We start from the raw sequence: 19,992 nt of genomic DNA, 5'->3' as shown, positions 1-19,992 counted from the left end.
TGGTGTTGGAACTCTTTTCCCCCCGAGGAGACAGGACACATCCACACAAAACCGTTACGTCATCGAGTGTCAGTCGACAGTACGTAAACAGACGCGAGGAAGTGGTGTTGCCATGGTAACCGGCGAGGGCTACCTCATGTTCCCAGTGGGTTTGTCACCTTCTTCTATTGATTGGTAGATTCGTCACGTCGTTGTACATACAGTTCGATGAACGATTGAGCTACTGTATACTTCTAAATATAAAATCATAGTAACTAAGACTACTTCAAAAAGCGTGTTGTATGAGGGGGGAGGGGGGGGGGGAATCAAAAAGTGACTCAATAAATGAAAACTTGAACACAAGCGGAGGGAATCCGAGATTTTGTCGTCGCCATGGCTACGTGACAAAAGAATTGAGCGATGTGATGTTGACAGCTCTCGAGGGGGGAGGCGGACACCTGTACCTGGAGCCGTTTAAACGTCAGCGCTTTCAACAGAGTCTTGGGGGACAGAGTTCACTCACTGATCCAGAATTGGTTCTTATTCGTTACGGTCTACAGGCACGTGCTATTTTTAGCAGCTTTTTATTTGGATTTTATTTCAGACATCCTTCATTAAGTATTAATTAGTGAAGTAAATGCTAAATATTATTTTTTAAATGCCATTGTTCGAGGCAATGTAAAGAAAACTAAAATCAAAAAAATAAAATCAATAAATATAATGATAACAGACAAGTAGCCAGACAAATTAGTTTTTTATTGGTTTTACGAGTAACATTTCACTTTGATATTACTGTTAACATTCAGCATTGGTTCAAAAGAAATCCACAATTTCTTGTCATATCCGCTTATTTCCCTCATCATCAGTAATGACAATAATGACAATAATATTCTCTGAAAGATCTTAAAAGTTAAAGCAGCATTCATAGGTGCACATTTAGTCATGCGCAGCATTAGTCAGTGTTAGTTTTTAAAGCCATAGGAGCTCAAGCCGTACAGGGTATCGTGATTTTGTAGTGTTGGCGTATTAAACATGCATTTACAAATCAGGGAGAGTGAGGCGTGCAAGGCAGCAAGTGAACCCTGATGTCATCTACAAAAGCACAGATTTCTGCTTTTACTCGAGACCACATCAGCATCTGGCAATGCGACACAATGCTGGGAAAGCAGACTAAGCTACCATTGGAAGATAGAATCGCAATATTACTATTATTAACACAAATATCCAGATCTGTTGGTTAAAGCATAAACATTGATATGTCCTGTGTAAGAGCGCAAAGGGACAGCACATCTAGTTTAGTATAAAACTATATCTGTTGACACAAACCAACATAACATCTAGTAACATACCCTGGCTCATTGAAAATGTAGGCTTTAAAAGTAGGGAGAAAATGTGCAGCAATGTTTAATTCCTCAAAACTATATCCTCTGTTTCATATGATCTCATACCGGCTTGGACAGTCGTTTGACCCTCCACTGTAGCTTTTGGATTGAATCCAGTCAATCGATATTTCTTGTAAAACAAGAATAGCACTGCGACTATGACGACATTTTTCTCAGTAGTCAAACGAGGACTGCCTGAGAAGTAGACCAGCAAAGTCATCCAATTCCACCCATGTTATTCTTCCCACCACTCCCGTCACAGTAGTATTACTTAAAGCTTGTCGGCTGGAGGCACTGAGAAAACTGACTTTGAAATTAGCATAAAATTCCAATCATATGTTATGCAAAGGAATATCAACAGATAATTGGCGCATAACACAATTTGTGGAAAGGTATCATAACACGAGAGGAATATGGAGACAGCAAAGCTCTCCAAAGTGAAATAAAAACTAATGCTTTATAAAAACAACAACAATATACTATTACCAGGATCACTGTGTCTCATACGTTGCTGATCTGTTCTGAGCTACTGTCCTTTTCCATTATGCCTAACATTTGATTTCGAAGCAAGGCAGTCTGTAAAAGGTGACATGGTCCAAATGACTGGAAGCATTACAAGTATACATTAAACAAACACTATGACTGACTCCAAAAGTTCATTCTCAATATTTGCATGGAAAGCCTCTCACTAGCAGGTAACATTCTAAATGTGAAATTAATAACAAAAAGACTGGCCTGTAAAATATTTACTAAAAAAATCTACAGATTAAACAGGAAAAATGTAAACAATTAAAAGTATGATAGTCTTTGTTCAGAACATGACATTGAATTCATGTTCTAGCTTATATCACCAGTGTCATCATCCAGACATTTCCAGAGTATAAAATGAATCACCTTCTGAATGTGTGTAAAATAATGACTGAAAAAGTGCATAGGAGATCATCTCATGAGAGGGCCACTTAAAAGACAACAGACATGTTTCACTCATACTAAACATAAATCAAGATGTTCTTTTGTAGTGTTTCAACAAATACATTTGTAAATGTTTGATTTGAAAATTACTTTCATTCTCTAGTGTTTTTAAATTCACATCACGAGTAAAACAAAAAAAAAGTAAAATACAAACAAAAAGCTGCAACAGTGGAATACAACATCCTGTCAGTGCTGAGTGCCCACAGTCATGAACAAAGCTAATACACATACCGTATTTCCTCAAATAATGGCCTCCGCTCCCATTGCCAGTGTCATCCTACTTAAACAATAAACAACACTGCACACAATTTTGATGCCTAATGTTTTGCTCTCAGGGATTTTTTATTTCTTTTTATTTATTTTATTTACTATGACTGAAAGCACTATGTGTATGTGTCATGGTGGACATCATGAACACACACTGCCTGCACAGACATCTGTAAAGCGGAAATTTACAGTGGAGTTGAGAGAGAAAGCAGTGCTGTACACATTTTAATATAGAATAATGATTAACTCAATGCCCCTGGCCACTATATGAGGAAATAGGGGATCACACTTCAGTCTCATGTTTGTTTATTGTTTTCTAGTCAGAATAGAAACTGCTACATTAAATGAAGCTATTACGTTTTAGCCTGATGGGTGAAGCCTTTTGCAGTTTGATTCATGTCACTGGTAATATTAATGAATGTAAAAGGGTTAGGCCAACCTGTTGGCCTGGCAGCTTCTAATGAGAGGATATCATGGTTTTGCAGTGGAGAGCAGGTTAGTGAACCAGCCCGGTGCGGAACTTGAGAGCGGACGTTTCGCTTCGCCGTGCTCCTCCCACCCAGTGCCTCCTCCGTCAGGGAGGAGGCACTGGGTGGAAGCCACTGAGGTGGGTGAGCCCAAACAGGGTGCCAGACAATCCCGCTCCTCAGCTTCTCCAGGCGACTCCAAATGCCAAGAGCTTTGGGGTTTGTAGCCTTCAGAGGAGGCAGCTTGAGGCTCTTGGAAAGACTGCGGCGGAACCGGGCGCAAGTCGTCACTTGGTGCTGCAGGTTGCGTCTGAGGGCGGTAACCACCTCTGCTTGCAGCCATTTCGACCTCAGAGGAACCCTGTTGATCTATCTGGAAGATCAGAGATGACCCTGAAGTTTGGATCCCTGTGTAAGTCACATCGGTTTGCCCGGAGTCCAATGAAGATGCAGAAGAGTCTGAGGAGTCTGGGTAGCGTGGCCTGATTGGGCGCTCATCAATCATTGGGTTGTAGTAACGTAACGACGCTGGCTCATCTGTGTCGACTTTCTCATCTCCAATCATCTGATCCTCCTCATCCTCATCCTCTTCGGGAATGACGACCAGCACTTCTTTAAGGGAGTCCAATTCAGGCTTTTCTACAACATGGACCAGATTGTGGTGCGATGGCCTCACATCCAGCGGACCCTGTTGGGTTTAATCAAACAATGATCAAAGGCGTAAATGAGTTACAGTATAGTAAAAAATTACAACAATACATATCAAACAAAATGTAATAAGAATTAGACCCAATACAAGAGCTGCATCACAAGTTGTCAGTGGCATTGCTTTATTAACATTTATTTTTGTAGTTTAAAGTGTTATAGAACCGCATTACACAGGGGAGAGGGTCAAAAAATGTTGCTAGTCAGTATGACACAGTTCTACACCACTGCAAACTAAAGTAATAAACTAATATCGCTCTGAAAACTCTTGCTTACATCAGTGATTCCTTTTTTTTTTTTTTTTTTTGGGCCTGTTCGGCTGTTAGGTCAAGCAAAATAGAAAATCTGTATCCCTTTTATGCCGCAACAGTTTTACTGTGTCACAGTGGAGTTTTCGATCAGTGATTCCTAACCACAACACATTCATGTGTCATGAGAGATCAAGTGTACAGCAGGAAATTATCAAATTTCACTTAATTGGTCTGAAAATGATTATTTATTTACAACAAATAATGTAGCCATCTATTCCAGCAATGTATAGTGACAGGCAGAACAATTAAATGCTCTTCCACTAGATGCAGCAAGTAAAATTAACCTGTGTATCCACTTGTTTCCATTCATACAAGAGAATAAGACTTTTTATGTTGGTGGTGGGATTTTTCTAATGTAAAATATGTACCTTAACTCAATAAACAGTGGAAAACTCTGATTTAGATTTTATCGGCGTGGTTAATATTGTGGTCAGACAAACTGACACATACTTGCGTTCTGGTCCAATCGTCGTCCAATTTGGGCTGAGGTATGTCTGGGTAAAAGGCTGTCTTTACCCTGATGAGAACAAAATGGCAAATGCTATTGTAGAGCATGCAACAATGAAGACATTACTTCATTTGACTTAATAGTTATATTCTAGTAACATGCTCAAATAAAAGGTGTTTCAGGAAGAAAAGTGGCTGCACTGACTTACCATTTTCGTTTCTTATAGCAAAGTAAAGTGACAATGGCAAGCGATAATGCTATAGCTCCCACAGATGCCAGTATTTCCAGGATGAGCCAATCAGCTTGAAGGAAGAGAACACATATTACGTTAAAAAAAATAGAAAGAAATTACTGCGCAATTATATTTACAGGGAGTAATACAGTACGGGGATGCACATACCGAACAGCTCCACTGTGATGGAGATGGTGGCACCTGTGTCCTCGCCTGCTGAGGTGTAGGCTTTGACTGTGAATTTATAGGAGCCGTCGGAGAGACCCTTAACTGTGTATTTCCTGCTTCCTTCTCCCAATAGATTGCCTACAAGGATGGATAGGGTGTGGAACAAGGTGTAAAGAATGCACAAGAGTTTCGATTGATTTTGCGGCACTCAAACACTGCTGAAGTGTTAGAAGGGGCCAATGCTTACCTAATTGCACAAGTTGGGAGTCATTGCTGAGGTAAACATTGTAGCCCAGGATGTATCCTCTCCTACTGACCTCCGGCATGGCTCCCCATGTCAAGAGAACATCCGAGTCCTGCTGACTGATTGACAGGTGGGGCACGGATCTGGAGGGAGCTTGGGTAGGGAAGGGAGTAGTTCAAAATTCAAAAGACATTTTGAAAATAAATGCTGCTTTAGTGGAAAAAAACGTGGTCGCATTTACACTGCTCCTGCATGTAGCCCTGCCAGCGCCGCAGCAGCTCAGAGGAGCAGCTGAACAAGGAGATGATGTACCTCACACCAGGCTGGAAGTTGGCTGATGAAGAGATGACATAATGTCGTTGATTTGAACATACCAAAATGTAACAATGAAAACTTCCAAAGGTTTTAATTAAATGCAAATGTGTACAATCACTCAGTCCATCCATCCATTTTCTATAGTCCTCATGGTCATTAAATTTGCACTTTGAGCTTGAGCCTGTCCAAGCTGATTTTTGGGCAAGGGGCAGGGTACACCCTGGATTGCTCGCTAGTCAATTGCAGGGCACATACAGCACATATAAAAAGTCTACACACTGCTGTTCAAATGCCAGAATTTTGTGGTATAAAAAAATTAGACCAAGATTTCAACATTTTTTCCACCATTAATGTAAACTAGAACTTCTACAACTCAATTAAAATGTTTTAAAAATCTTTTGGAGAGGAAGTAAAAATAAACACCTGCAATAATGTGGTTTCACAAGTGTGCACACCCTCTTATAACTGGGATGATGCTAAATTCAGAATCAACCACATCACATTCAAACGCGTGTTTAATGAATCAGCACACAGCTGCCACCATCTAACATGCTTTTGATTAGCACCAAATAAATTTAAGCTGTTCTAATAGGTTTTTCCTCAATTCCCCCCCCCCCCCCCCCCCCATCTATCTGATACCTGAAGGTTTCATGGTAACACTGATTGCTATTTTGAACTGTTCCTAATTCCTTCCACCTTATCTAAGGCCCCAGTTTCAGCTAAAGAAAAATAGCCCCAAAAAATTATGCTGCCACAACCATGCTTCGCTGTAGGTTGGTGTTCTTCTGGTGATTAGCAGTGTGCCAAAAAGTTCAACCTTGGTTTCATTGGACCATATCACATCTGCCCACGCTTGGGAGATTTTGTTACGGTCCAATGAAACCAAGAATGAACGTCTGAGTCATAATTCCAAAAGTTAAAGTATAATTAGTGATAACACAATATTGCTCAACACCATACCTACACTGAAATATGGTGGTGGCAGCATCATGCTTTGGGGCTGTTTTTCTTCAGCTGGAATTGGGGCCTTAGACATGGTGGAAGGAATTATGAACAGTTCAAAATAGCAGTCAGTGTTACCACAAAACCTTCAGGCTTCTGCTCAGAGGCACTTTAAATGGTGGTGGGTGTGTGCTGACTGCATTCACACTTACAGTCATGCCTCAGGACAATAAAGAGTCTTCCGTGAACCTAACATCCATGTTTTTGGAATGTAGACGGAAGCAGAGAAGTCTGTAGGGTTTTTTTAATACTAAAAGCTGTGACAAGTCGAAGAGCAGAGTGATATTACATGTCATTTAAATGTACAGTAGATGTCAATGCACTTGCACCATAACAGATTTTAAAATTCACACTTGCAGTGTTAGTCCAGGCACATTTAGCTTGAAGTACCTGACTCAATAGTGGCATTTGTGTTTCCCATTGTGAATTTGACCCATTCGACGGAGCAGTCTTGCTGGCAGAGTCCATCATGCCACTCAATGACATAACCACAGCTTGAGTTGGCGTCTTCCTGCCAGACCAGGGGGAAACCTCCGTCCATATAAACCACCTTAGACTCAACAATAGGACTCTTGTCTGGGAAAAATATGGAAATAGTTTTTAAAAATACATTTTTAAAATGATACATAGTCTGCACCCCTCAATATAGGCAATACTTTAGAAACGGCTATTTCAAAATATTAAAAACTGAGTATGATCCAGTGTAGTTTTACCGTAATGACAATAATTAATGGTGTTCCAAAAAAATTAATAAGATGACCTCAAAAGTTAGCGAGATGTGTAAAAACTAAAAATAACATATTGTTCATGTTTTCAGATGTCTCAATTATGTATCTGTGATTTGCTTTCATCAAAGAAGAATAAGTGAATTTGTCAAATCATTCATAAAATCTGTATATAGTATGCTGTTGGAATTTTCATGAATCTCTTTTCATCACCTATTTAATTTCATTTGCATAGGACGTAGTTATTCTGAATAATATTTCAAATGATGGAAAACTTCGGGGGACACCTTCTATATTAATTAATACATCTCGGACAGTGTCAATCTGAAGAGACAGAATCTCTTGTAATGTACACATTAGATTGCATACTGTAAGTACCAAATGTTGTGGTTATTTATGATTACAAGTTTAGTCTGTACACCTGTGAGGTTACAGCACCCTCCTGACGATCACATACCTGCGACACGTAGAGGTATAATTACATTTGCGGGCAGTGAATGCCCAGCAGCGTTCTTGGCAACAACAGCTGCCATGACCTGGTTGTCATTGGTGAAGGTGTTGATTTGGGTGAGGTTGATTGGGAGCACGAAAGTGTCGGCAGGAAGCATTTCAGTGTGCTGCAGGCTCTCGTTGGGGCTCCACAGCGTCACCTCGAAAGACGTGATCTGGCCGTGGCTTTCTCGTGCTGTCAGAGGCTAAAGAAGGGAAGGTTGAGCAAGAGTAAGATATGTTTGCATTATTTGCATATTTCAGATGTTTATGGGATTGAAACTTCGTGACCTGCTGGAGGACTAATACCTGTATGTCTGTTACAGTGATACAGTGGATATAGAAAGTGAACACAGCCCAGTTAAAACAAAGTAAAAAGAAAGACATGACAACAGCAAATGTCAACTTTTTTTTTTTTTTAAATTAGACAACCAAGATTAGCAGTCACCAAAATGGTGCCCGCGGGCACTGGGTACCACCCAGGGACCACATAAGGGGCCCAAAGGCCTGTTCAAGAAATAGCTCACCAGTGAAGACATTGTTATTTCCTATGAAAGTTTTAGAAGTGATCATTTGAAAATGGAAACAGTTGTAGAGCTCTGTAGAAATAGTGTTGCATTTCCCATTTTGCTCATTGTTGATATTTATTTATTTAAGGGTGGTGACCCCTGACCTAGATCATGTACAATTCAACTTATCGACAATTCAATTTTCAGTATACAAAAACGCATTCATTACATTCATTGTCCAGTTTATAGGATAAATATTTTTTTGAAAAAGTGCATATAATTTATACAGTGGAAAAACAAGAAGCTAGTGTTTAACACAACATCATGAGCAAACACAGCTAAATTTGAATACACGCAATCAGAAATCCATCCATTTTTCCACACCGCTTATTCTCACTAGGGTCGCAGGCGTGCTGGAGCCTATCCCAACTGACTCTGGGCGAGAGGGAGGGTACACCCTGAACTGGTCGCCAGCCAATCCCAGGGCACATATAAACAAACAACCATTCGCACTCGCGTTCACACCTACGGGCAATTTAGTGTCGTCAACTAACCTACCACGCATGTTTTTGGGATGTGGGAGGAAACCGGAACTATTTGCTCTCACATTCACACCTATGGGCAATTCAGAGTCTTTTCAATTAACCTACCACGCATGTTTTGTTTGGAATGTGGGAGGAACCCAGAGTACCCGGAGAAAGCCCACAGGGAGAACATGCAAACTCCACACAGACAAGGCCCGATTTGAACCCGGGATCTCAGAACCGTGAGGCTGATGTGCCAACCAGTCGGCCACCGTGCCAACCACGGGAAGAAATCATCCAGTTAAATAATACTTGAATTAATAAAAATAATAATAATATAAAAATAAAATACCTTCCAAATGATCTGACCAGTGTTGTCACTGTTGATGTGCATCCACACATCAGGCTGATCTGGAACTATGAAATTCAATGATTCAATTCAAATTGATACAATACAACCAAATAGCAATACAAAATAATATATAAGCAGTACAGTTCAGTGGCAATATATTTAATTTAGAAACATTTATCTAAATACAGGCATATAAAGAGGTGGTTTGTAAACTGTACATGCTTCCTTACCATCAATATTTGTTTTGATAGAAAGGGGTTGGCTCCAGTTTCCCCACTTCCAGAAATTCTGCTGCGCTCCACAGCGGACTTTAAGGATGTAATCCTCATCAGGATAAAGCTCCAAAAGCCACACCGCCCTCAGACCAACGCCTGTGAAGGTGCGCTGGACACATACATCAACATTAACAAATATAAGAAAGAAACAATGGTGCTGTAACCTGTGCACAAAGGAAGTAACTCACCTTTGTTTTGTTGCCATGAGTGCTGAGCTCTACCTGGCAGACAAGCGCCAGGGAAGTATAGCTCTCATATTCCCAATTCCACTGTAAGGTAGCATTCCATGCATTGATGACAGCGCTCAGATTTGAAGGTGCCACAGGGCGTACTAGAATGACAAATGGGAGAAATTCTAAATAAATGCTGAAGATACGTTTACATTTTATCTTTGGACTTTTGACAGTTACAAATTTGTTTATGTGTTCCGCTATAAGGTGGGGCTGATCCACTCACCTCTGTGTCGGATTTCAGCTGAATCCAACACGCTGTACTTGCCCAGAGGATTCACAGCTTCCAGCGTCCAGTTACCCTCCCACTGCTCCGCACTACATTTCCACAGCTTTTCAACTAGAGAGGCGTCAGCACATTTCCTACAAAAATAATTTTTTAAAATCATCATATTATACTGTGAGTTGGTATTTGGTTGAGAAGAAAAAAAGGTTTAATTTTCTCTTTCTCCTCTGGATGAACTGTGCTTAGGATAGCGCACAAAGTACCTGTTGTTCAGGGAGTAGACTGTTCTCCGTTTGCCATACAGTTGTGTGTCTCGCACTTCTTTCCACCGGCACACGGCTGAAGTCAAATCTCGAGTCTCGCACTGAAAGGCACTGAGGAGAGGAGGATCTGGGGAAGTGATGGAAAAAAATAAAGTATGAAGTAACTCAAGTATGACACCAATATGCATTGAAAACCACAAACTTGTCTGAAATTCCTAAATACTCTGAAAATTTTAGATTACCCATTGTCCGATGGAATATTTTATCCCTATATTAATATAAGTGAAAGGGCGAAAAAGTAGCTGACATTAAATAAGAATTACAACTCTTTCATGTAATACATTTTGCAGTAACGTTTTGCTGAAACTACAGCAACAAAGAGGAGGATTTTGCAATGGGAAAAAAAGTATAGTTATGTTCCAAATTGGCGGCACGGTGGCCGACTGGTTAGAGCGTCAGCCTCACAGTTCTGAGGACCCGGGTTCAATCCCTGGCCCCGACTGTGTGGAGTTTGCATGTTCTCCCCGTGCCTGCGTGGGTTTTCTCCGGGCACTCCGGTTTCCTCCCACATCCCAAAAGACATGCATTCAGTGGAGACTCTAAATTGCCCGTAGGCATGACTGTGAGTGCGAATGGTTGTCTGTTTGTATGTGCCCTGCGATTGGCTGGCAACCAGTTCAGGGTGTACCCCGCCTCCTGCCCGATGACAGCTGGGATAGGCTCCAGCACGCCCGCGACCCTAGTGAGGATAAGCGGCTCAGAAAATGGATGGATGGATGTTCCAAATTTTAACTGATAAATAAATTACCTGCCATTCAATAATGGAGCCAGATGAAGTGCATATAGAGGTGCATCTTAATAAATTACATCGTAGAAAAATTTATTCTAGTACTGCTGTTCAAATAAAAAAATGGAACTGATTTTATTAAGTCTTTAAAAACAGCCTTCTGAAAAGTATTTCCCTAATTCCTTCTATATTCTTGAGGTGGATAATTCTGTGTTTTCGTTAGCTGTAATTTATCATCACCAAAATTATAAAAAACAAAATCATGAATTATTTCACTCTGTGTAGCGAATCTATATACTGTAATATGAGTTTCACTTTTTTGCCTTGATTGACGGAAATTAGTGATTGAGATGCACCTGTATGAGAAACATATTGTGCATAAAAACTACAACACTTTGATCAATGCGTTTCACTGATAAGCTACAATGTATAGTAGAGTTGATGCTGCTTAAGCAATAGCTTATTCTCAGCTTTCACATTTGACTAAATAATACAAAATATGCCAAATAAGGTCGCAAAAAGTGTCAAATTGCTGTGGATTTGTATTTTATGGTTTGCATTCAATTAACCAAATTTAAGTATTTAATACAATCTTACATCCAACAAATACCACGGCTCCAGACAGTTTGTTCTTTTCGAGGCTGTCCTGGCATATGACATTGGTCCCCGTTCTGTTGGATGGGGCCTGGTGAGTCACAGTGATGCTGTAACTCCGCCGACTCAGCCGCGTGGCGTTCATGGCCGTGTCGCCGTAATGGATCGAACCGAAAAACCGCCCTTCTGCCACAATGCAACAGAAGGTGGTGCTTCCCCCTGCAGGCACAATTCTATCCTGGGGGTACAACTGGAAGTCCACATTGGTGGGAAGATCGCTTCCTGAAGAAGGAGAAACAATTGGAGGAAGAGGATCATTTGCGTGCAGAAATATATAAATAGACATGTTCTGTATAATCAAGCACAGAGGAGACATACTACTAAAGTGGCAGTTTTGACCTACCTTGGATGATCTGCGTGCTGCTCCATTCACTCGTCGCTGTGCCCTCTCTGGAGCGGATTTTAACAGACAATGAGGTACATTGCAGTGGTTCTGCTGAGGTCCAATTCCACTCGTACCGATCAGTTGTCTGGTTCAGAGGCACATGCAGCATGTCCTAAAACACACGGTGAAAAAAAGCGATGAGATGTCTTTTTGTCAATTGATTTTCCTACATTATGTTAACAATTGCACATTACCATAACATTAACACTATTACACGGATTTTCGCTATTCGCGGTACGGCCCGGTCCCTATCCCCCACGAATGGCTGGGAGCCACTGGGGTACACTTATTACAGGGTTTTCCCATAACTTAGAGCTGTGATTTAAAAAATAATAATAAGAAGAAGACTACAATACAGAAGGCGGGGTACATCTTTGACCTGTCGCCAGTCAATCACAGGGAAAGAAATTTTTTTCAAAAACGTGTGTATAAATAGACAAGACATATAGACAGGATTTTGAACAATTTTACAGCCCAAACTATCAAAGTGGAAATGAACGGGGAATTACTCCACAGCACGAGGTCCATGATTAGTTGCAAACACTGTTAATTCTCACTGTGCAGATCCCGTTGTTGTGGTGGGCCCAGACGGAGGCCAGGTTTCCCCTTTTGTTGCACTGCTAAGTCAAGGTGCCACTGTATAACAACGCTCAACGCCATTTTAGAATGAGACTCTGGCAGCATAATTCAAAATAAGAATGAAAAAAAACGAGAATGGCCCTCACATAGAAGACTGTTTCATTGAGTTCCGTCCTGAGGATCATGACATCAAACGTTGTGGCATTGCCTCCCAGCCAGGATACGGATATTTGCTGCGTGTGCGTGTTCGCTGTCAGGCTCACCTGCTGGGGTGCAGTCAGGTCTGAGGAGAGACATAAGCAAGCACACAAAATCCTGAATCTATCATGACTATTTCAAGTTCAACCCATTGCATGCGCTGTGCGCATAACCGACTGTTGAAAGTTGGATGAGGATTCCTACCATTTTGAGTATGAGTGTGTACCACTGAAAGGAGACAACAGATGAGCCAGACAGGCCAACAGCTGGATTGCAATTGAGGCATGGCGAGTGACTGTTTGTGTTCCTTTCCACTACAGCAGCACCATGGTGTTGGTAGAGCACCCTGTGAGAGCCTAAAAAACACAAACACAGACATTTAATCCAGTGAAGTCATTCATATACACTGGAGCGTTGCTGTTCTGAATGAGCTGGATGTTTCAGAAACAACCTCCGGTTCTTCCCGCACGTCAACTCTTTATCTTGTGCTAACTGGAAGAGCCATCCCTAAACAACATGTGCCAACCTGAAGGAATAAGCAAGCCACAGCACAATACACCAGCCACAACATTTGTACACCTGCACAATGAGCTCTCGATCCCAAATTATTTAGACCAGGCCTCCTAAGCCAAACAATCCTAAGCATGTCTGTCTGTCATTTTAGTGACAAAAATATACGTGCCACATGGTACCGTTGCACTCCAATCCAGTAGGCAGCAGCATTTCCCATTATTGTTTTCATTGCAGCTCATCTGTTGAATTTGGTGCTGCCCTACTTGGCCCCAATGCAAGCAAAGTAACACCAAAGACTGAAAATATGTTCCTTGATATGCACCTTTGACCTGATCTGCCCCCAAAATATAATGGATTTATCTTTTCCCAAAGCACCGCCCCAGTATAGAGTTTTGTTGAAATCGGAATACAGTTTTGTGTAGTCTTGCAAACATCATCTTTTACTTTGGAAAACAATTCTAAACACTATGTCAGATTTGACTGAATCATAATCAATTGAATCATTCGTGCATTTTTGCAGTCAATTTTATATAATGTCCTGTTTGTGACTAAAGGGACGGAAATTTATAGTTTTTTTTAATCTGTTTTATCAATTAATTTACAAAAATCAACAGATAAATCGATTTTTAAAGTAATCGTTAGTTGCATTCCTAAACACAATAAAAGAGAATGTCAAGAAAGTCAACTGTTTAACAAAAGTGTAATTACATAGTGTAGTATTACTGTGTCAGATGTGTACCTTCAAGGGCCGTGGCCTAGTGAGTGACACGAGCTGGACTCCAGTTACTCCTTGCGAGTGTTCTCATTTTGTATTTTTGTGTTTGACTGGTTGTCTTGTTCAATAAATGACTGAAAATGCAACGGGGACTGTGGCTCTCCTTGCCCCAATGTGAGGGTATGACAGTACAACTACACTGCAGTATACCGAGGTGTTTTTCAAATTTTGCTTCCTAAGAACAGCAAAATATTTAAAACACCTCAAATGATTACTTCTTTCACATTAGGACTCAAAACTGAATATTAATATAAAGTAAGAATTTTCAACACATCCCTCAGATTGGCTCTCTTAGAACAGGTGTACCTAATGATGAGGTTGGTGAGTACAAAGAAAAACTTTCTCTCAGAGTGCTGTAGTTTTTGTTCCAAAATTCCATTGCCACTTTTAGCAAATGCATTTCATGGTCCAAAGAAGAAGAATATTTTTTTTTTTGCCATATTAAAGAACCATAAAAAATATTGCACTGCTCAAAAGAGGGCACAATGCATTTTTCCATAAGACTCCATTTACTGTAAATCAAGTTGCTCAAGAACAACAAAACTGCATGCCAGTTTAGCTGATGTCAACATTTGCTTAAAAATGCACTAAAAGAAGACAAGAAACACAGTCGCACTGGAAAAGGGAGGACAACCAAGTTAGGAGTAAAGTCAACATTATGGTTGACAAGAAGCACAAGCAAAGATGACATATTTAAACCCTTGAACTAGACAAACCTGAGAGTTTGTGTATTCCAAATCTCGGATTTATTGCATTCAACTGTCACACAGGTGCAGCAGTTTCCAATTGGACAAGCTTGGACATGCATGACAAGAAGGTAAAAACAAATCTCGGGAACTACTCAATCCATTATTGCAACACACAACCAGGCATGCACTCGTATACATTATCAACTTCATTTTTTCATTGAAAAAGCAGCACCTCCAGCTGAAATTCAAAGTCATACTGTAGCTCCACATAAATACAGCTGACTTGACACAATGTTTTGACACTCATGTGTCGGCACCAGGATGGTTTCCGAACCAGTTGCAAACTTGGTGGGCCCCTTCACATAAAAAACAGAATACGCCTTACAGCCCCCACCACGTCCTATAAGATGAAAGTCCAGTAATTGGAAGCTGGACAATGAGCAGATTCTGGGAAATGCACCCAAGAAAACCGATAGCTCTAAATGCTCGCCACACATGGACAAATCAATACTTGTTTGCAGGGCAGCAGCCATAAATGCGACCACAGGAGAGGCAAACAACAAGAACGTGGTCGGCACTTAAAAACCAAGCCGGAGCTTCATCTGTATGCCAGCAACGTTCCCGTTTTAGACAAGACTTTTTCCTCGTCTCACCACCTCGGACTTTGCCTTTTTTGTCCTCAGTCATTCTGAGCTACGGGAAAATATGTCCAAATGGCGTGTAAAGTACAGGACTGCAAACATTTCTCAGAACCCAAACATGTTTAAAGAACATTTTGTCTTGTCAGTCTATTTCTGAGAAAAACAGGACAACAGTAAGACCTTGTGACCACCTTAGAGTTTTAAGCCTTTTCATTCCATTCCCACAAAACTTCAATTCACTTAGTCAAATTATTTTTTTAACAAATGACTCAACAGAAGGAAGGGAAATGTTATAAAGGTGATTTTTCTTTTTACATTTTAAAAATGTTATAGATCACTATATATTCCCTCAGGTCTCCATCCAATTGTTTTTGATCAAATTGAACACAATCAAATCCTGACCACTATTCGACTTCTGATTTCTTTAGATTCACAACTATTTTTCCCAAAAGAAAAAAAGGGAATCAGTTGGAATAATATGTTCCAGGATCAAACTGGCTAGCAACAAAAACAATTGTTATACAGGCAATTGAAAACATTTTAACATCCTTAACATTCAAATGTAAAGATAAGTTAGTTCCAATTAACAGAAACTGACAAAAGACTCAGTCTCAACCATAATGGCGATTGCACAATGTCATTTTTGTGTAAAAAGGTGGTGCTTCTTTTGGAATAAATTACGGCTGCCTGCCACCATCGAATATTTTTAGAATCAATTAGTAATCGTATAAAAAAATATTTTGCATGACGAAGCAACAATGGCAAATAATGCATGATGGAAATGACAGGCCTGTTGAACAGACCAAGCAATTGGATTTTATTCCTGAAAAAAAAACAGAAAACAGGTATTTATACTCCAATTCCAACTGTTGGCTCCAAAATACAATTTATCACAAATTAGTTTCCAGGTTTACACAATACAGAATCATACGGACATGAGGCTACAGTGGCTACCATCACCGTACGTTCTAATTAGCGATGGCAGGCTATATTCAATTAGTTAACGTTGATGTTTACATCACCTTGTGTCGCAAAACGTCTTGAGCTGCAGTTAAAACTAGGTGTTATGATGTTGAATCATCATAGACGTGCTGTGTGAAATGAATGACCCCAAACTTTGAACCTTCTCCAACAAAATAGTCGAAAAGACAGACTATTTTGTTGGCTCTTGGCAAGCAGAAAAGCCAAGGAGAAAAGCAGTGAAATCTTAGTCCATATGAGATTTGTTTTCCCCCTTTGTGATCATGAGAGGAGGTGCTGCACCCCGTAACACAATGTCTCAACATACTTAAATTCTGCTGACAAAATAGGAAGACAACAGAGAGTAAACAGAGAGACAAGGCACATCCAAGTAACACACAAAAGAACGATAACTTCTAAAATGGTGGATGCGTCCATGATTCAATGATCCTATTTTTTGAAGAGTCACAGTCCGTTTGGAAAAATTATCCCTCCGGAGCTAAGAAAGCCACATAACATGGGTGATAGTAATTAAATAAAGCCTCGAGGCAGAAATTTTGCTTCATCTTTTTTTGTTATCGAATTATTCAAGATACTGGAGTCATTGTTTCAGTCTTAGGATAAATGACACAAAAAAGCTCACTAAACTAAGCTCCATTGAGTATTGCGCGGTATGCTGACCACTCGTGGGACATTATGCCACCATAATGGTGGTCCACCATTCATCCACGTTCATCCTTAGAGCCTAAACTGAGGTAAACTGATGTCTCTCACAATGGTGGTTCAAAATATGTTTTGTGGCGTTTTAGAGGCCCACTTCTGAATTGTGAAACGGGGCCGATTAACTCCAGCGGTTCCGCTGATTTGTGAATTCATATGTTACACCAAAGAAGTGCAGCACAACAAATGAAATTGGGATACAAGGGAGTGAAAAAAAAGGCCAGTTGCTCGGCTATGTGTTTACATTCTGAAACAAGAGCCTCAATCCTGATCCTGACCTTTGAATGGGAACTAGAGGACAAACGGATGCATTGGGAACAAAATAAGTTAACAGATCCGAGTGTGCGTATGTGTCTGTGTGTGTCTGTGTGTGTGAAAATGCCAGTTCTATGACATCACTCGCGGAAGGACATTCAGTCCTGTGTGTGAAGCTGTTGGACTCAATCAGTCCTTCCTTCCTTCCTTCCTGTTCTCTGTAGTTCTTTATGCGTTTAGCCCTACAACACGTAGGCAACAGGAAGAGCGTAAAAGAGTCACTTGCTGATTATTTAAGGAGGTTTAACAGGCACCATTCTCATCGTAAATCGACCATGTCATCCGATACGAACATAGCTACAAGTGAGTAGGGAGAAAGAAGCCACGAGCTGGTGTAACAGGAGCTCCTGTCTGTAATGGTCATTAACTTCTCCCAGTTTCCATTACCAAGACACACCAGAGTGCAGTATAAGAAAACCTTACTGTCTGATTCAACGAAAATAGACTGTACCTAATACAAGTGCAAAGGCACTCGAGTCATCCTGCTAGGGATAATTAAAGGGGCGATTATTATATTTGAAGGGATCAAGTACCTTTTTCCTATGAGAGATCAGTCATTTCAGTCCTCCGCGGGACATATTAAATGTATGAAGAAATACGTTGCAGCAATCAAACATGTCCATTTAATATACATTACAAGCATTTGAGGATTAAATGTTTGTTTTTTAGGGCATTTCCTCAGAGATTTTATTTATTTTTCAAATTGCATGGTGGGGCGGATCAAATGGCCCACAGGTCATAGATTCCCTCTGTTTCAAAGCATACAGTCTATACAAAGTAATGCAACCCCAAGTTTGTGTTTCAAGAGTAAAAAGAATCGAAAAATAAATACACTAATCAAGACTAAATTATGCAGCACACCATTACATCTTAAAAAGCATGCAATAACAATAACAATACAGCTGATCTTATTTTGTATGAATATTTCCACTGCCATCAGTAAATCTTATATTGTTATTGTAAAAGCATAATTGCTTAGGTAATTTTAACATACAGTCACAATATCAATTAAAAAAAATACTAACGTCCTCGCTAAGAATAGTGTTTTTTCTTTATGTCTGTGTAGATTTTTAACCCTCAAGATCATGGGACTCTGCAAAGGTTGAATCAAGGCAATTAGACTCTTGTGTTTTTTCTTGTTTTCTGAAAGTGTTTCAAAATGACTTGGCAATTACGCTAATAGCCTAAGAATTTGAAAGCTTTTGCCCTTCTTGTGTAACTCAATGAGATAACCAATCGACGAGTGGCACCTCTCAACAGACCACACAGAACTACTGTAGATCACACACATGCAAGGAGAGCTTTGGAGTAAAAGAGGTGCCCAAAGAGTGCTACGCCACTTGAGCTGGGTTGTTGGTTATGATGCCTTGCTCAAGGTCACCTCAACAGTCTCCAGCAAGCATACTTGCCATTTTTACACTTTTTTTCTGACTTGACTTACCTTAATAATTTCTTAATATGTGGATGTCACTGTGCAAAAATACACTTTTAAATTCATTTTTTTTTTAAATCTTCCATAACAAGTGACAAACAGGGCAGTCTGCGTTGCATTGTGTCAATAAGGTTAGCATTAGCATGTGGTCAGCAGCAAAAGATCTCATGACGTCCTACATTCACGGAGGACAGTGATGGCATTTGGGGTTTAACATTTTTTTGGGGGGGGGGGGGGGGTGGATATCGTAAAATATTAAATTTATCAGGGTTGTTGAAGAGATTTAAATATTAGCAATGTCCTATACAGCACATGCGTGTAAAAGGGCTGTTGTTTAGAAGGGGGGGGGGGACACACAGTGGGCCAACAACAAGCGGACACCAGACATATTATGAGTTAACTATGGGAAAGAAAAAAAATACCTTATCTGTGGCCACAAATCCTTTATGATCTCGTGAATCACGTAATCCAGCGAGTAAACGATTGCCGGAGTGATTTGATGTATTACAATCGTGGGCCCGTGCTGTTTGGCAAACCCAATCCCAATGGATCGAAACAGTGTGGGTTGGGATTACTGGAACCCAGTGTTTGTGATTGGCACTTGCACGGACCAATGGGATTCGAGAAAAACAGCCCGGGACCGCAAGAAAGGGCGTTGTCGCGTTGCGTTCAAATACAACTGGAAAAGGGAGCTATTCTCTCTGTAAATGACGCTGTATAGAACCAGACTGTGAATGTCAACAGCATGGGTTCTCAAACACAAAATTGCCTATTTTCGGGAAAATGACTTAGATCAGTGGCTCTCATAAATAAAATAAAAATAAAAATTAAAAAAGTAGGCCTAAATAACGATCATTAAAAATGAGGCACAAGTTTTAGTATTAAAAAATCCATTTATAATTGTAAACCACTAAACCAGCGAATATTACTGTGCTTACTTTCTACACTGGGACGCAAAGCAAGGTAAGAGAGGAATAAGGGATTTGCTCAGATTTCTTGCTCGATTGTTTTCCACCAATCACACACGCGCGAATCGTGGTTGTTTTGCTCCACTTTCTGCTCCGTGTCAAGGGCATTTTAGCACAGTTTGCTCGATCTTGTTTTGATTCTGAATGCGGAGATGTGATTCTGACCTTGACTGGCTTGAAAGAAGTCTATAAATTATATATATATATATATATATATATATATATATATATATATATATATATATATATATATAGTGGGGCAAAAACGTATTTAGTTAGCCACCTATTTTG

General features: G+C 40.2%; 1 protein-coding gene across 1 annotated transcript; it reads right to left on the bottom strand.

Annotated features, from left to right (window-relative positions):
• Positions 1-714: 714 nt before the first annotated feature.
• Positions 715-19,304, bottom strand: lifra (LIF receptor subunit alpha a). The gene is made up of 18 exons (XM_061671990.1): positions 19,156-19,304; positions 12,893-13,044; positions 12,637-12,773; positions 11,870-12,023; positions 11,470-11,748; positions 10,086-10,212; positions 9,823-9,959; positions 9,555-9,697; positions 9,322-9,475; positions 9,092-9,156; positions 7,675-7,912; positions 6,883-7,068; positions 5,417-5,509; positions 5,179-5,328; positions 4,932-5,069; positions 4,740-4,833; positions 4,534-4,600; positions 715-3,755 (listed from the first exon to the last, which is right to left on the bottom strand). The coding sequence occupies exons 2-18, from the start codon at positions 12,972-12,974 to the stop codon at positions 3,072-3,074; spliced, it is 2,928 nt and encodes a 975-aa protein (XP_061527974.1). The 5' UTR covers positions 12,975-13,044; positions 19,156-19,304; the 3' UTR covers positions 715-3,071.
• Positions 19,305-19,992: the final 688 nt, after the last annotated feature.

This window comes from Phycodurus eques, chromosome 3 (assembly GCF_024500275.1).
Source record: "Phycodurus eques isolate BA_2022a chromosome 3, UOR_Pequ_1.1, whole genome shotgun sequence".
In the NCBI taxonomy this organism is placed as follows: Eukaryota; Metazoa; Chordata; class Actinopteri; order Syngnathiformes; family Syngnathidae; genus Phycodurus; species Phycodurus eques.
This window is presented reverse-complemented; position numbering and strand designations above follow the sequence as displayed.